General features: G+C 58.8%; 3 protein-coding genes across 4 annotated transcripts in view; all 3 read right to left on the bottom strand.

Moving 5' to 3' along the window:
• Positions 1 to 1,041: 1,041 nt before the first annotated feature.
• DHX58 (DExH-box helicase 58) lies at positions 1,042 to 6,845 on the bottom strand. Of its 2 annotated transcripts, none has more exons than XM_085310387.1 (12): positions 6,491 to 6,845; positions 6,074 to 6,275; positions 5,718 to 5,908; positions 5,249 to 5,365; positions 4,847 to 4,973; positions 4,521 to 4,703; positions 4,164 to 4,420; positions 3,722 to 3,871; positions 3,220 to 3,381; positions 2,712 to 2,902; positions 2,359 to 2,455; positions 1,042 to 2,003 (listed from the first exon to the last, which is right to left on the bottom strand). In XM_085310387.1, exons 1-12 carry the CDS (start codon positions 6,656 to 6,658, stop codon positions 1,824 to 1,826), a joined length of 2,025 nt encoding a protein of 674 aa, XP_085166513.1. In that variant the 5' UTR covers positions 6,659 to 6,845; the 3' UTR covers positions 1,042 to 1,823. The 2 variants fall into 2 exon arrangements, 1 of the variants encoding a protein (XP_085166513.1); XR_014896526.1 differs by having other exon boundaries at positions 1,915 to 2,003; positions 2,091 to 2,455.
• A 322-nt stretch (positions 6,846 to 7,167) lies between these two features.
• KAT2A (lysine acetyltransferase 2A) lies at positions 7,168 to 16,293 on the bottom strand. The gene is made up of 17 exons (XM_085310388.1): positions 15,893 to 16,293; positions 15,623 to 15,768; positions 14,935 to 15,024; positions 14,150 to 14,331; positions 13,251 to 13,442; positions 12,965 to 13,071; positions 12,669 to 12,776; positions 12,427 to 12,563; positions 11,807 to 12,015; positions 11,599 to 11,725; positions 11,020 to 11,130; positions 10,792 to 10,935; positions 10,325 to 10,439; positions 9,780 to 9,816; positions 9,379 to 9,442; positions 8,920 to 9,004; positions 7,168 to 8,576 (listed from the first exon to the last, which is right to left on the bottom strand). The coding sequence occupies exons 1-17, from the start codon at positions 15,954 to 15,956 to the stop codon at positions 8,383 to 8,385; spliced, it is 2,112 nt and encodes a 703-aa protein (XP_085166514.1). The 5' UTR covers positions 15,957 to 16,293; the 3' UTR covers positions 7,168 to 8,382.
• LOC146592784 (heat shock protein beta-11-like) overlaps positions 16,148 to 16,352 on the bottom strand; it is a 2,724-nt gene continuing 2,519 nt past the window's right edge. Inside the window, exon 2 of the mRNA XM_085310436.1 lies at positions 16,148 to 16,312. Coding sequence (XP_085166562.1) covers positions 16,148 to 16,312 — 165 coding nt within the window. The remainder of the gene's footprint in view (positions 16,313 to 16,352) is intronic.

Genomic DNA, 16,352 nt, shown 5'->3' with positions numbered 1-16,352 from the left:
CACGGTGCGCGGCTGCGCCAGGCGGCCCCGCAGCGGCCCCGCTCCCGAGCGAGGCGACCCCGGCCCCAGCGCCGCCGCACGACGGCCGCGGCGGAGCCCCTGCACCGCGCTGAGCACCCCGCGGCGACCAGGCTACGGGCCGGCACCGAGCCGAGCCCCGGCCCGCAGAGCGGCTCCGGCAGCCCGCCCCGACGGCCCGGCACCGCCGCGGCCCAGCCGACGCCGGGCAGCGGCTTCCCTCTAGCGACCCGCCGCGGGAGCGCAGTGCCGGGGAAGGGCCGCCTGCGCCGGGCCGCCCCGTCAGCACCGTCCGACGCAGCCTCCGGAGCCGGCGGGAGCCCCCCGAGGGCACCGGAGCCCCCCGCGGCGCCTGCTGCGCTCGAGCCCCCCTCGCTCCCCGCAGCCTCGCCGGGCTCTGCCCTCTCCCTTCCCCGGCCCGGCAAACCSCACCGGGCCACGGGCAGGGCGCCCGCCGCGCACCTCGCTGGACTCCAGCCTCGGCAGCCCCTTCCTTCCCCGCCGGCGCGGCTGTGGCTACCTGCCGCTCCCCTGCAGGCTGAGCCGCCCCGGACGGGGGGCAGATGCGTGTTCCGGCTCGCAGGAAGGATTCGCTGCTCAGAGGCGGGTTGTTCTGGCCRGTAGCGGCAGGCAGCGGCAGGGGCTGGGGCGGCCCCAGGCCGGCGACTCGCTCCGCGGGCTGCGGGAGCCCCGTCCAGGCCCAGGGCTGCTGCCGGCGAGGCCCCGGCCCAGCCGACACGGCGTGCGATGGGACGGGAGCGTTCGGCTCAGGGGGCTCCGCGCTGCCGTCTCTGCCTGCCCGCTCTCATCCACGAGAAACCCTCCAAGGGAAGGCTGAAGCTGCCTGGTATTTCCCAGCCGCGGAGCGGCGGCCRAGGCGGCAGCATCCCGCACGCTTCCCATCGAGCTCTGCCGAGGGCAGGAGGCATCAGCGCGTGGGCTGCCTGGAGGGAGGGCTGCCCTGCATCAAACCTGCCTGCGAGCAGCGAGCTCTTRCAATGAATGAAACCGCCAACACTTCACTTCTATCCAGCACACGCACACCAGGTTTTAATGGAGGACAATTATCTTCATAAAGCAGATCAGAGACCGCCAGAGAAAAGCTGGATCATGCCCAGAGCCCGTGTAAAATGGCTGGTTCTCATGTCTCGGTGGTGTGCAGGCTGTGGAAACAGCCAGGGAAGAGAGCAGCAGGGATGGCTCGGCTCGGCGAGCACCGCRGTCTGGCATGGCTGGGCTTGCGGGGCCCCACAGAGCTGAGCGGGGCCCCACGCTGCGCAGAGGCACCTGGCTGAGGACGAGGATGGGGTCCCTGACATCCTCCTGCTCCTACAGACACTCTCCTACACCCCAGGGAAAGCAGAAAGCCGTCAGACAGTTCATTCCCATGGGACAACACAGCGGCTGGCGGCAGAGCTGGGGAGGGGGCTTGGGGTCCTGCTCCCCAGTGCCTGCGCGAGCTGGGGGAGAAGGGGGCAAGGTGCAACACRGGGAGCAGCTAGACAGCGAGCAGAGAAGGGCTCTTTGCTATCCGAGTCCCTTGCCAGGTTGTTCTGGACCCTTCAGTCACTTCTGTGGGAAAGGGCCCTGGTGCTGGCACAGCGAAGCCTTCTCCCCCTGCAGCTGCAGGCTCTAGCAAGAGATGCGCTGCAGCAGCTCGGTCTGCAGAGGAAAAGAGCTCCCCATGCTTCTGAGGAGCAAGCTGCAGCACTCCGTACACACGGGCCGGGGGGARGTTCCCATGCCAAGGGATCCCATTGCCCCAGGAGGGGGCCTGGAATAGTCCTTTGTAAGCAGACTTCACACTAGAAGGGCTGGTCATCGATGCTGGAGCAGTACTCCAGGTAGTCAAACTCCTCGACAGGGAACGTCATGCTGCTCCACTTCTTGTGCTTCCTCTTTTCAGCCGGCGTCTCCACCACAAAGTTTTTGATGCAGAGGATGGGCAACGTCACCCCGCGGTAGATCATCTCCATTCCCCAGTCCTGCRTGGGCAGAGGGGGACAGTCACACAGTCCTGGACCCACAGTGCAGCATCCCAGTGCTGCAGGACCATGAACCCAACCCCATACCTAGGTGTTGGAAGAAGCTCCTTGCTCCTAGGGTACATCCCCCTTTAGAGACAGGTACCCAYGTCCACGTCCCCCACGTGCAGCGCACACGTCACACGGGCACGTGCTGAATGAAGCATAACCTCCAGTTCTCAGCCAGGATAACGGGTCAAGAGTGCATGTACAAGTGACACAGCCCCTTCTGCCCTGCCACCTTTGACTCAGCTGCAGCTATGGGTGAGGAGCCACAAAGGCCCACCAGCCGGGGGCTGCTGCGTGCCTCGCTCACCTGGCTGCACTCGTTGCACACRATGCGGCACCCAGGCTCCCAGTCCTTGAAAGACCGCTCAAATTGCACTTTCCCAGGTGTGACTCTGTAATAAAACCTGTGAGGAAGCGACCAAAAGGCACAGTAAGGAGGATGCTCCAGGGGCCACAAATCAGGTAGTACATGTGCTCCCATACAGATGCACAAAGACCAAGAGACCTCCCTGGACAGGTTACCCCGGGAAAGAGGCCTGCCACAGCAGCTCTGCCCAAACAGCCTGACTCGCGCACTGCTGCCATCCATCCTGGCCAGCCCAAGCAGAGCGTGTGGCAGCTCGTGTGAGGGATGCCTGACTGCCGGGGCTCTGCTCCTACCTGAAGAGGGGGTTGATGTTGACATGGTGCATGCCCTCCACGGTGCGAATGTCACTGCCATGGCACACAGCCATGCTGCAGTTGACACAGTAGAAGTAAACAGTGCCTGGGTCATGCAACTGCCGCCTCTCGCTGTTCTTGGCTTCCTTCATTTGCCAGCTGACAACAGCATTTCGCTGCAGCTCCATGATCTGGGAAAGAGGGAAGGGAGGAGGCAGGACAGCATGGAGGACATGGGTCAGTGCAGAAACACAGACAGACCACAGACTCCATGAAGGATGCAGCCATGGAGAGATGCACCACTCTGCAGAGMGCGGAGCGTGCAGCAGGAGGGACTTGCACACCATGGGTGTATGCTGCCCTGTGCACCTCTCCGAAAGGCCCACATTTTGCTTACCCCTCCTAGGATCTAGTGCTGCCCCAAGAGGAGAGCACACAGCCAAAAGCCAGCGTGCAGAGGGATGTGTCCAAGGGGCAGATGCAGGAAGAAGCTATGCCAAGTGCTCACCTTGAGGCGGTACTCCCTCTCGGGCATGTTTTGCACCTCTCTGATCGCCCGGATCATGAGCTCTATGAGCTCCTCGTTGAGCAGCTCCCGGGAGACCTCCCTGCTGCTTGCTTTGGYGAGGATGGAGTACACGCTGTTCTCAGCACGGGCACGGCCTCTGGCCTGCAGCGGAAGGGCACAAACGCTGCGGTCAGCAGGGATGGGCTGCAGTTGGCCCCTCACCTCTCCGCTGTCAGCCCCAGGCTGCAGGGCCTCTGATGGCTCTGCACACTCCCCCCCTGCCTCTCCGTGAGGCCAGATCCAGCATCCCACCCCACTGCACCATCCCAAGGAAATGCTCTGCCAAAGGCCGAGGGACCTGCAGCCACCAGAGAGCGTGGGGTGTGAAAGGACCCGYGCGTCCCAGCTGGGCAGCACTTGGGGCATCTCGGCAGGCTGTCACTCTGCCAAGGCCAGGCACATGGAGCCAGGGAGAGCAGCTGGAGGGAGCCTGGCCACCTACCTGCATCATGGCGATCTCATTGGTCATAAGCCCATAGCGAACCACGATGTTGCACTCTGGGATATCCAGGCCCTCCTCAGCCACACTGGTCGAGAAGAGCAGGTTGACATCTCCCTTGCGGAACAACTTGATCACATCCTGTTGCTCATTCTGGAAGGAAAGAGGAACAGATGCTTCAGAAGCTCCATCCTGGAGCAGGRTACATGGGGGCTGCCTAGGGCTCCTAGTCCCTAGGAGCACCCATAGCCCCTACAAACTTCCAAGCAGCCAGTTTCAGTGCCTGTGTGCAGAGTGGGTGGGAAAGGAAGGCTTCAACTTTGGGCTCCTGGGACCTCCCACCCACTCCTCAGCATCTGCTGCATGGCTCTGCAGAAACTGGCCTGGCCCCAGCCTCTCCCCTAAAGACCTGTGGCCCAAAMGGGCTGTGGAAGCCCCTGTTCACCTGTGTCATGTGCTTGGTCTGGTTGCTGTAACCAGCCCCAGTGAGAACTGCAGCCCTGATGTCCAGCCCATGGAGCGATGCTGTGTCCTTCAGCCAGCTGTGCAGGCTGTGGGCGCTCTGGCGGGTTTTGGTAAAAACGATGCCACGAGAAGTGCCCGGAGACTGGAACTGCTCCTGCAGGATCTTCTCCAGCTTGCTCAGCCGGGGGTTCTCATACTGCTGGATCCTGGCGAGCTCCAGCAAGCATGTCCTGTTCTCTGTGCAGGGYAGATGGGGAATGAGAAGTGCTCCCTGTTACCTCCAGTGTGGCCTGGACCCCAAAACCCCTGGCTGCACCCATCCAGGTCCTTTCTTTACCCTCAAATGTGGTAGCAAGGAAATGCTCTGTCGGATCCTTCATGTCCCTTTCCGAGAGGTAGAACTCCCTGAGGCACTGGAAGGCATCRATCATGCGCACCGTGTCGTTGATCAGCAAGGCATCATTGTACTTCCGCAGGTGCAGCGCACACACGCGCGTCTTGCGACAAAACGTCTCTGCTGCTGTAGAGGGACAGGACATGCTGTGGTCACAGCCTGCCCTCCGCCTCCCCATTTATCAGCTCTACTCCACACACATCCAGCACAGGCTCAGCACSTCACTCTGCTCTTGCAGGGCACACCCTGCCACTGCTCAACCTCCTTACCTTTTTTCTCCAGCTCCACGATGCGCTGCTCGTAAATCTGTGTGCCAAAGTCCTGTGGCAGGCTAGGTGTGCCCATGTACTGTTGGATCTGGTCCATGATTTTCTTCAGCTGGTCTCCAAAGGGATCCTGAGAGTAAACAAGGGCTCAGTATTCAAGGAATGAGGGAAATTCAGGTACAGCTCAGAGAACATTTAGCCTAGGGTCAGAGGCTGTTTCTACAGCAGGACCTAGCTGTTTATGGGACCACCCTGCATGAAAGCTCTGGGTTCGCTCAGGTTGTCTTGAGCTAAGCAGATGGAGGAACTTAACCCTCCTAGGCAAAAACCTCCCCTCTGCTGCAGCGGGGCTCAGGGGCTTTGCTCAGAGAGCACCCCTAGCTGCTTCGACATGCTGCTCCTTACCTCTGCTCTCTCCTGGCACAAGTTGTACTGCTTCCTGGGCTGAGGGACTTGGGTCTGCAGCTCATGGAAGTGCTCTTGGGCTGATGTGATTTTAGCAGCATCCAGGTTGGCACAGATCTAAAARGGAGAAATCCCCTCATCCAGACACTGGATGAACCACAACAGGGGAACACACCCCATCCCAGCTCCAGATGTGCCACAGCAGCCTGAAGAGCAGTTGCTTTTCAGGCACTTGCACTGCATGGCACCTGCAGACATCTCAACGTGTTTTGGGATGCCTCCCTTGTGCTCGGGCCAGGCAGCTGCACAGTGTCTGCAGAGCAGGGTCATCAATCTCCATTCCCACAAAATGCTAGGAGAAACCATACTGCAGCCCTGGGCTGTTACAGTCTTGCAATCCCTGGAGTCTATTCCCGGGCAGGAGCGCTCAGCACACAGGATGGGAGGGTCCTGCCTGTAGTTGACCTACCTGCAGGATGTGCTCTACAGCTCCTTCAAAGGATGTTGCACCCCCAGTGCCGGGTGATGCTGTCAGACCCAGGATCTGTGGTAGGTTCTGCTGCCCTCTCATTTTGTGCTGGAGGTAATTCAGCATGATTTTGTTGTAGACGGCGTCCTTGTGTGTGTGGTGGCACTCGTCTATCACCAGCAGGGAAAAATCTGTGCCAGGGCGAGGGAGGAGATTTGAAATGAGCAACGCAGAAGCAGGCTGGGAGCTGCAGTTGCTCAGCCCAGRGCAATCCCATGCCACTCACCCTCCCCAACACAGCCATATAGAGAGGAACGAACCCCCTGTGACTGTGGTGTTTGCACCCTGCTGCCTACCCGTCAGCTCCACATGYGTGTCCTCCTCCTTGCTGACCAGCGCGTTCTGCAGGATCTGGGCAGTGCAGATCACAATATCGTTCTGCTTCACCACCCAGGCAAAGAGGAATTTTTGGTTGTTGTCCCCGCTGATGGCTGTGATCCTGAAGGCATCCTGGAGCACATGGAACTCGTTCTTGGCATGCTGGTCCACCAGGTGCACCTACCAAACCACRTGTCTCCCGTGAGAAACCTGGCTGCCAGCAGCTCAGCCCTAGCCTGGAAACACTGTCCAGGGCTGTTGGACTGAACCACCTCTGYGGAGAGCCTGAGGACCAGCTGGGAAGGGTGGCAGGGCTGGGCTGCCTGGCTTGGGATGGACTTGGCCCCCTCATTGCATCTCCCCTCTCCCCTCGARGGCAGGAGGCCCACCAGTACCTTGTTGACCAGCACAGCGACCTTGCCCTGCTGCCTGGTCTCCAGGTGCCTCTTGCAGACGTGGACGGCGGCACGGGTCTTCCCGGCGCCCGTGGGCAGCCAGATGATGCTGTTCTCGCCACCCAGGGCCGGGGTGATCACTTCCCACTGGTAGTCCCGCAGGTCCATCGCCAGCAGCGCCGCAGCAGCCCGGCCGCTGCCGCGCGGAGCCCAGGGAGGCTCCAGCACCCTCGGCTTCCCCAGCCCGAAAAACGAAACCTGGCAGCGGCGCTTCCTGCCGGGAGCCCCAGCGAGGGGGGCCCGCGTCGGCGGCGCCCGGCTCCGAGCCGAGCCGAGCCGAGCCGAGCCCGGGCGAAGGGTCCCACCCTGCGCGACTTCCTCCCGGCTGCGGCCGCAGCCCGGCTCCCCCGCCGCCCGCCCGGCTCCCCCCCTCGGGGAGCCCCGCTCACGGGCAGAAACCGAAACCGGGCAGAGCCCAGCCTACTGGGCGGCACCGCGTCGCCGCCCCCGTCCGTGCCGGGCACTCCTGCGCTCAGCCGCTGCCCCTCTCTTACAACCCCCCTCTCACCCCCGAATACCCCACCCGGGGCCTGCAGACGCTCCAGCTCCTCCAAGCAGCCGAGGCTGCCAGCCCAGCCCAGCCTTGTGGCAGGGTCCGATGCAAGGATGCAGCCAGCTCTGCACAAGGATGTTTATTTTAAAAAAAAGAAAAAAAAGAAAGAAACAAAAAAAACAGGCARAGGGAATGGGTGGACAGGAACAGTTGGACAAGGCTGGGTCCCACCCCAGCGAGGCCAGCAAGCCTGTGGAGCAGCACCAGCGTGCCCACAGCAAGGACAGCACAGACAATAAGGCAGCAGGCATTAAGCAAGTGAGGGCAGGCAGGCAGGGGTAAGTTAGTGCTACAGTCAGACATTCCCCCTGCACTGTTCCCAGAGAGGCATGGAGGGACCTCGGCCCACGAGGCACAAGGACAGRGGCATGAGCAGGAGCCAGCTCTGCAAGCCAAGTACAGGAGGAAAAGTACAGGTGCTCAGGCCCAGCTCCGCTGCCTCGTGGCTTGGGGAGCCAGCAGACGCTGGGCATCCTGACTGCACCGGGAGCAACGGAGCTCAGAGAGCAGAAGGTGGAAGAGCAGCAAAGCGTCACGGGCGTGGGGAGACCTGCCCCTGCAYGGAGGGAAGAACTGATAAGGAGGCAGGAGGGAGCTCTAATGGGCAGTGGGCAGAGCACCTAGTCACAGCAGGGAATCCGCCCAAGAGCCTGGGCCTGAAGCAGCATCCCTGCCCCTGCTCCTCAGAGCCGGCAGGGCCAAGGCCTGCTGTACATTCAAGGAGAGAGGCAAGTGCTCTGTGCGTGTGCAGCTTGCTGGTCCTGGGGAGCAGGCGCTGCACCCCAGGGGTGGCAGGAACTGTGGCCCATGCAGAAAACCAAAGCACTTATGTGCCCCTTTTTGCTAACAGAGCCAGGGCAGAAGGCACATCCCTTGGCGGGGGGGGGAGCACAGGTAGCAGGGGGCTTCCCAGCCCTGCACAGAGCAGGGACAAGGAGAGGCTGCACCTAGTGCCATCCCTGCCCTGGGCAGTCCCTCAGAAGCTGCTGCTCCAGCCCTGCTGCTCATGCAGCTCCCAAGGAGAGGGGCTGCTGCCACCACGAGGATAAAAGGTAGTTGCAAGATGAGGCTCCCCTGCTCACCCCAGAAGAGAGAAGAGCCAGCTCCCCTAGGCTATTCAGCAGCAGCAAACCCTCCAGCAGCCCCTGCTCAGATGAGCAGGGCTGAGTCCCATAGGCTCTTTTGGGGGTCAACAGCAGCCCCGCCCCTCTCAGGCTGTGGCCAGGGGGAAGCAGGGACTTGGGGTCCTGGTGGCCAAGGAGAAACCAGGTCAGCTCCTCTATTTGTCAATGAGCCCTCCTTCCTTGAGYTTGAAGTAGAAGAACTTCTCCAAAGTGTTGGCACACTTGCAGTAGTCGCTGTCAGGCGGGTTGTACTCGCGGCAGTTGGTGATGATACGCTGCAGATCAGCGATGAACAGCTTCTTGGTGACATAGTAGCGATTCTTGAGGCGCTCAGTCATGGTCTTCAGGTCTGGTGGTTGTGAGGCAGGAGGGAAGAGTGAGACCCCCATCGTGCCTCTGTGTCCCCCCTCCCCAGCCCAGCTCACCTGCCCTTGCCATCGCACCTGCCACCAGGCACAGAGGAGGCAGCCTCCTCCCACATCATGGGGCAAGACACCAACCGGAACACCCCAACTTGCCCCTCTCCCTAGCAGAACGCTGATCACGAAACCCTCTCCCCAGCTCTGAGTACTGAGGACCAGTCCCGCACCTCAGCTCTACCCAGCACGCAGGTCAGGCCCCCAAGGCAAAGCAGACTGCTGCCTTCCCTCCCCTGTGCTTCTGCCTCCCAAAGGCAGGGCAGAACTGCCTACCGATGGGAAAGCGGATGATTTCGTAGTAGTCTGGCGCCTCTGACTTCTTCACAGGCTCCATGAAGGGCCATGCACTGGGGTGGGTCTGCAGAAAGAGCAGGTTACAGCAGTGAGAGAAGGCAGGCAGCGTTCACCTTCCCCAGCAGGCCAGCTCCAGCACCTGAACCAGTCCCACTCCCCTGGGCACTGTCCACAGGCCAGTACACTCTGCTAGGGCAGAGTTAGGAGCAGAGATGGAAGCTGTGCTTGGGTCAGCCTTATCTTCCCCCCCACAGCAGAGAGCAAGGCCAGAGGAGCTCCAAGACAACCTGCCCATGGGGAGGCTGCTCCAAGGGCTGCCAGAGGGGACAAACACCAGAGCGAAAGGACACATAGCCTATCTGGATACTCTCGCAGCCCAGCACACTCTCAGCAGAGATCCATCCTCTCACCCTGAACCATCCCGTCCTGCTCCCATACCTTGATCTGGGCCAGAAGGTTCTTCAGGGTGTTGTAGAGTTGGTCTGGATCCTTCAGCTCTTTTCTGAAGAAAGAAAATCGCAGTCCATCAGCCTCAAGCATGGGCAGCCTCTCCAACCCAGCAGGCAGGTGTGTGCTGTGGCTTGGTCCCCTCTCTCCTTTCATGGTCTCCCCTATGAGGGAAGTCCTGCTCCCTGCCAGCCTCCAGACACACCAGCAGCTTTCACCATGTCACATCTAATGTCCCCATTGCTGGTACTGAGTCACTACTGAGGGCCCAGACAGCCTCTAGTCACTGCCAGGAGTGAGGTACAGCAGTTGTCCTGAGCCAGGTTCCCCCCCAGCCCAATTGACCATAATAAATCAGTCATTTTTACTCCCACACAGAGACTAGCACTTACCCCTTTTCCTTCCCTAAAGGTTTCCATCCTGTTTCTCCTGGAAGAAAAGAGTCAACATCATCACAGAGCTGTGCCCGCAAGGCATGAGGCATCCAGCACCCTGCTGAGTGATCAGTACAGGCCCCTGCCTCTTCCTAGCCACCCCTCCACCATCCCAGAAGAGTGCAGCCATGACCAGCCCTGTGCTCAAAATGACAAGGGTTGTCCCCACATCATCACCTGCAGCAAACCGAGGGGATATGTCAGGGCCTGTGATCATGCACCCCAGACCATGGCACTGGTAGTACTGAGCAAAGCTGCTCCATCCCCTGCAGTGCAGGTGCTGGGGTGAAAAGCTACAATCTGTTCTTGCAAAGAGAGCTCCAGCACACAGACCTCAGCTGGAGTGCCATTCTGTGTGGTCACAGGACAGCGTGGTCCCATGGTCTGGCCATGCGGTGGTAACTGCAGCATCCACAGCAGAAGGGGCTGGCACCAGCACTGCAGCCTAGGAAGGAGCTCTTCAGCAAGACGCCCCTTTTCTGCTAGAAGTAAGTGAGACTCACGAATGCCAGGGACACTCTCAATAGGGATCTGCCGCACACCCTCCTTGAAGCAGGTCAGGCCAGGGTAGACCTTGCGGATCTGTGCTTGCTTCCTCTCAATCAGCTTCTTAATAATCTGTAAAAGACGGAGAAGGATGTTTTAGGCACAGCAGAATTCACTCCATCACTCCATGAAGCAAAATTATGACATGGGGCTCTGGTAGATCTAAAACAATGGGCTGTACCATCCATCTACCAAAGGGCAAAGCCAACCCCTGCTACTGTTAGTACCACCACAATAACCCCTCTCTTGCCTGGAACCTTGTTTATATGGGAGACTTCRGGAGATGGTTCCCAAGGACTGGTATATCCCCATCACCCCAGCCTCTGCTTTCAGGGTAGCTGAAGGCAGCTCTAGTACAGGGAAAGGCTAGCAGGAGCCAGGGTAAGCACAGCCTAGAGAGCACCCACCTGCCCACAGGACGTACCTCCTTCTGCTTCTTGATGATGTGGGAGAGCTCAGTGTAGGGGATCCGGGGATTCAGCTCACACTCCATCAGGGTTGCCCCCTCATAGTCCTTGATATAGCCCAGGTAGCGGCTCTTAGGGACTTTGATGTCCTTAGAAAAGCCCTAGAAGGGAGAGGGCTGGTCAGGAGTGGCTTGTTAGCAGGAGGGCCTGGCCTGAAAGATGCCAGTAAAAGGGAAGGAGCCTACCTGCTTCTTGAAGTAGCCAATGGCGTACTCATCTGCATAGGTCAGGAAATACAGGATGTTGTGTTTGATGTGGTACTCCTTCAGGTGATTCATCAGGTGTGTCCCATAGCCCTGGGGGAACTGCCATGAGACAGGTGCCCCCACACACTATGGGACCCCAGGCAGCCTGGGGGTCACAGACAAGGATGCACAGTCCTTCTACCCAAAGCCTCTCTTGCATCCCACAGAGGGGGACAGCATGTCCTGCCAAGGTGAGTTTGGCAGAAAGACACCCACAGAGCAATCGTTCCACCTCACAAATGGCCAGCATCAAGCAAGGCTGGACTCTATAGCAGCTCTGGCTACCAAAAGGTTGGGATTACACCCATGTGCTGTCATGGTTGAGCCACTCAGCTCACACTTCCCTTGCAGCTAGAGCAGGACCTGGAACACATCCTGCCTGCTCTCAGTCCCTGCTAGCCCAGTCCTGCTGCTCCTTCACCCTAACATTCCCCAGCTTCTCCTCACACTGTGACTGCTGTACTCTGCTTTGAAGGGACCCATGCATCCTGCACACCACCGGCCTCTCCCCGCCTTCACCTTCACTTGCTCATTCGATGTCACAGCGCAAAAGACTATCTCTGTGAACCCCTGGGTCGGGAACATCCGGAAGCAGATCCCCCCGATCACTCTGCCATCCTTGATCAGAGCCAGGGTCTTGTGTTTTCTGTTGGCAGCAATGCAGAGAGTGAGGAAGGAAGCTCCCTACACCAGCCCAGCACCAGGCGCTTCCCTCTGAGCTACGTACGGGTCAAAGACAAGGCGTGTGATGTACTCCTTGGGCATGCGGGGCAGCTGGTGCGAGAAAACATTCTGCAAACCCACGAGCCACATCAGGATCTTCTTGTTGGACTTCTGCGAGAGTGAGTTGCCAATGACATGGAACTCTATGATACCCCGTCTTTCCTCCAGCCGGGCAGTCTCATCCCGCGCTGCATTTGCTGACAGCAGGCTGGTCTGGGAGGGGAGGCAGGCAGGTAGGTTAGACTGGCCCCACAAATTCCTCCTCAAGAAAAAGCTTACAGGCCCAGCCAAATCAGGAAGGCATCTCTCTGGGTATGGGCTCCTGGAGAGCCAGAGGGAGCACAATGCACCCTGTGCTTAGCTCTCTGCTCAATTAAAGCACCACTGTGCGGAGACCTCCCCCTCCCAGCTCCAATAACACATTGCCCAGGAATCAGGGCCCAGCTCTGGGAAGGTCAGCRCTGGCACAGGCACTCAGAGGCAGCACTGCCAGCACCTGCCAGGTAGGGACCACAGACAAGCCCTTTGAAAYGTCAGCTTGGGTCCTGGCAACACTGGTAAAAGCTGGCTACTCTTTCTAGCCAGGTTTGTGGTGCATTCTCAGCATGCCCCCCTGCCACATACCTCAGGGCCCAGCATGGCAGCAGGGTCTGTGATGGTCAGCATGACCTCATTCACCAGCTCCATGGGAATATCACCCATAACACGAATCCGCTTGGCATCTTCCAGTGTCAGGCTCTCAGGCAGCTTCCGCTTCTCACCTGGGGAAGTGGAGCAGCACATCAAAGCCAGATGCTAGGAAGGAGCCTGCTGGGACCAAAAGAAAGTCCCAGCTCCCGCCAGTGCTGAGCCCAGATCAGCATTACCTGGCATAGGCTCTGGGGTGCTGGAATCCATGTTTGTTGAAGAGCTGCTGTTGCTGAGCTTCTTGCTGAAGAGTGGAGTGGTGGGCACAGCAACGGTGCTAACTGCAGCTGGAAGAAACCAGTAATACCTGAGACTGGTAGAAAGCACCTCATTATGCACCRAAGAAGCATGTGCATCAGTCCATCCATAGCCCCTCTGAGTGCTGTATCCCATCGCTACAGGCAAAAACATTGCCCACAACCAGGTCATTTATCCTAGCAGCCCCCARTGCACGGTAAAGTACTCCCCAAGATACCTGGGCGAGACACCAGCTGCCCACCCTCAGTGGCAGGTACTGTGAAATCAGCTTCCCAGATAGGAGAGTTCTCCCCATAGATCTCCTCCTCCAGCATCGACAGGAACCTGGGCAGTGAATGGCACRTTAGCTAGCAAGTTGGAGCGTGTGCAGCCCCACTGCTCAGCATGCAGCAGGGAATACAAAGGGACACTCTTACGGCAGGGGAAGACAGCACCCAGGCAAGCACCCCCGAGGGAGGAGACCCTCACCAAAAGTAYATACCCTCCCCACACTGGGCACCTACTTGGGGAAGTGGGTGAGGATCAGCGTCCGCTTCTCTGGCACTAGCTTGTCCTTCTCTACCCGGAACTTCTCCAGCAGTTGCCGGCGAGTGACTGTGAAGATAGACTTCAGGAGGCTGCGTCCAAAGACGTGCGTGGTCTCATAGCGGGGAAGGCTGTCGCAGCTCTGCGGCACATGGCAGTAGCACAACCACCTGGGAAGCAACGGAGCACACACTCCCAGGGACTTGTCCGCTTGCTAGGGGCCAGCAACCCCTAAGCATYAGCATCCACTCCGGGACAAGTGCTGGTACAAGGGACCTCCTTGGGAAAAAGGGTAAGGAGAGCAGGAATCCAGGGRAGAGACTGCTTCCAAATAACAGAGGCCATGACTCATCCCCAACCTCCCAGCCACCTGTGGAACGTGCACTCTGGCTGCCCAGCCCTTAGAAAAAGTGAGCGCTTGTGACTTCCAAATCCAGGCTCTCCTGTACACATGGCAGCATGTGGCCTGCTGGCATACGCACTGCGATGTCTAAGACCATGGACCAGTGATCCAGGAGAGCTGTCAGGACTCAAGAGACACAAGCCAGAGCGTCCGTGAAGGCRTGAGGCTCACGGTGTTCTGGACACACAGTGCAACTCATGAATGCTTCAGAATGACAACCAGGCCCCTGGGGTCTGCAGGGTTCAGACACCAGTGCTGYACAGTCAGACCAAACGAGACAGGAACCAGAAGAGAAGCTTCCTGGTTCCCACTTGCCAGTCCCCAAGCCAGTGCGTGCCTAGACYGTGGGGCTGGGAAGAGGCAGAAGATACAAGGAATCACCAGTCAGTCCTGAACAGAGACCACAGAAGCTGTGCAGACCCTGACTCTGCCCCAAAGGCTAGCTGGGCTCAGATCCTCCTCCTCCTCACTTACCTCGTGTAGTTGACCTTGTAGGTAGCCACATCATCATTCTGTGAGCGCTGGCGGAACTGGGATGGCGTCTCCAACTTCCAGTAGTTAAGACAAAGCAGGAACATCTTTGAGAGCTCGTACATCGTCTGCCGCTCCTTGGGGGGCAGGTGGCTGAACTTGTACTGGACAAAGTTCAAGACTCCCTAGGAGAGAGGAAGAGGGGATGGTGAAGGGGTGTCAAGCACTGCAGAGAGCCCCAGCCAGAGCTGCAAGTCCCAAGCCACAGTCACAAGAGCACCTGGAAAGCCCAGGGCGGGGACAGCAGGTCAGAGACATGTCAAAGGCCGATAAAAGAGGCCTAAGGAAAGAGCAGAAGCAAGATGGGCCATCACTGGCCAGTACCTATGCTCCCACTCAGCACATCTCATTCCCAGCCATCCTGGCTCTCTTGCTAATGATTTATTCCCAGGGACAAAGACCAGCACCCACCCRGATCCAGACACACTTCCTGGTAACCCAATGCTGCAGCAAAATGCAATCCAATATACTGCTAAGAGCTAAAGTCTGAGCTTGCAATGCGATGACTAGAGGTCACCAAGATGCAGAAAGATGCCCTTTATTTTCACATTATTAGGGAAAACGCTGAGGCTGAAAACCACAAAATGRGATTGAGAAAGAAGCATCAGTCCCTCCAGTGCTACGCACCAAGAAGGGCACAAGCAGACCCTTGGCCTTTACCCAGCACTGGAACCATGCAAAAGCAGCAAAACACAGGATAAGTCAGCGTAATAGAGCTTTGGCATCACCTGCTCAATGTTTGGTTTCTCGAAAGGAGGGCTCCCCAGGGACCCCTCAACTACAGGCTGGCTCATCTGCAGGATGCATTTCCTCAGGAGCTGCAAAGACAGCATCACACATTGTTACTATTTTAACGCCAAGGTCCCAAGAAACAGGCCAGACCATCATCTGATGGGAGCAGCAAAACATCAGCGGCCCGTTATAGGGCTGCRCCAATTTACGCAGTTGAGAGTGTGCCAGGGCCCATTTCAGAAAACACTCGTTTCTTCCCTGAAAATACCYTCCCAAGTGAACTCAACTCAGGGAAAGCAGATGGCTTCCAGAAAAGATCCCAGTTCTTCAGGYTGCTGGCTGGGCTGGTTGAGTGGTTCACAGCCCAGACAGTAAAACCTCAGCTATGACTAGACAGACACTGACTAGGGAGTAAAAAGAAAACACCCAGGCAGTCTGCCCGTTCCCTTCTCCTGCCTCCTGTCGTTCAGCCTGCCCCACCATCCGTGGCTCCCACCAGCAGCTCTGCTTGCTTGGCACAAAACTGAGCAGAGAGATCCTTCCACACCTGGCACATCACACAGGGCAGTGGAGGGAGGGCAAGACGACAGACAGTCATGTCAGCTCCCCCAGCACCACCGAGAGACCTCTGAGCAGAGCTCTGCGGTGAGCGGGGAAGTTAGACTTGATGAGCACCACACGTACCTTGAACAGGTAGAAGTACACCTGCTTGGTGTCTGTGTCCTCCTCCTTGTGGACCGACATGAAGAGGTTTTCAACGTCCACTACCATGCCCAGCAGCCGGTTAATCTCCTCCTCTGAGACGTTCTCCAAGTGGGACACGTGGTCCGCTGCGGTGGAGAGAGAACCGTTGTRAGACCCATGTGCTCAGCACCCCTCCCCACCACAGGAGCCCCGTCAGAGTCACGCCAGGTCCCGGCCATCGCTCCCAGACTCTGTGCCATGGCAGGTTACCTAACGCATGTCCACAGCTCCGGCAGGGCTCGCTCAGGTTGGTCACAGGCTGCTGCAGGTCCATGCGGGGGGCGGTGGGTGGGTTGGGGTTCTTCCAGCCATTGCACTTACAGGCGTCRTTGGCCTAAGATGAGAGAGGCCATCAAGCAGCAGTCCCACGCACTGCCTTGTACTATGGCTGTTGCCGTAGTGTCCAGCTCTGTCCCCAACCCCGCATCGAAGCCTCCTCAGTTCTCCAAACCCCTGCCTGCGCTATCAGTGTCCCCATTCCCGGGTGTACAGCACCTGCTCCTGCCTCCCGTCAGCATCCACCTGCCTGACCCAGCCGCCCACATCCAACAGTACCAACTCCAGCACAGCTCGGCGCCCACATGGACATTCACTGGGCTCCCTTCCCTTGTCTGGCCTAACATCCCCACCCTTAGGACCCCCACGCGCACCTCAACACCCCCACCCCCCA

Source organism: Rhea americana, unplaced genomic scaffold, assembly GCF_003343005.1.
Source record: "Rhea americana isolate MKP2758 unplaced genomic scaffold, rheAme1 scaffold_319, whole genome shotgun sequence".
NCBI lineage: Eukaryota > Metazoa > Chordata > Aves > Rheiformes > Rheidae > Rhea > Rhea americana.
The sequence above is the reverse complement of the archived record's forward strand: the minus strand, read 5'-3'. Positions and strand labels throughout refer to the sequence as shown.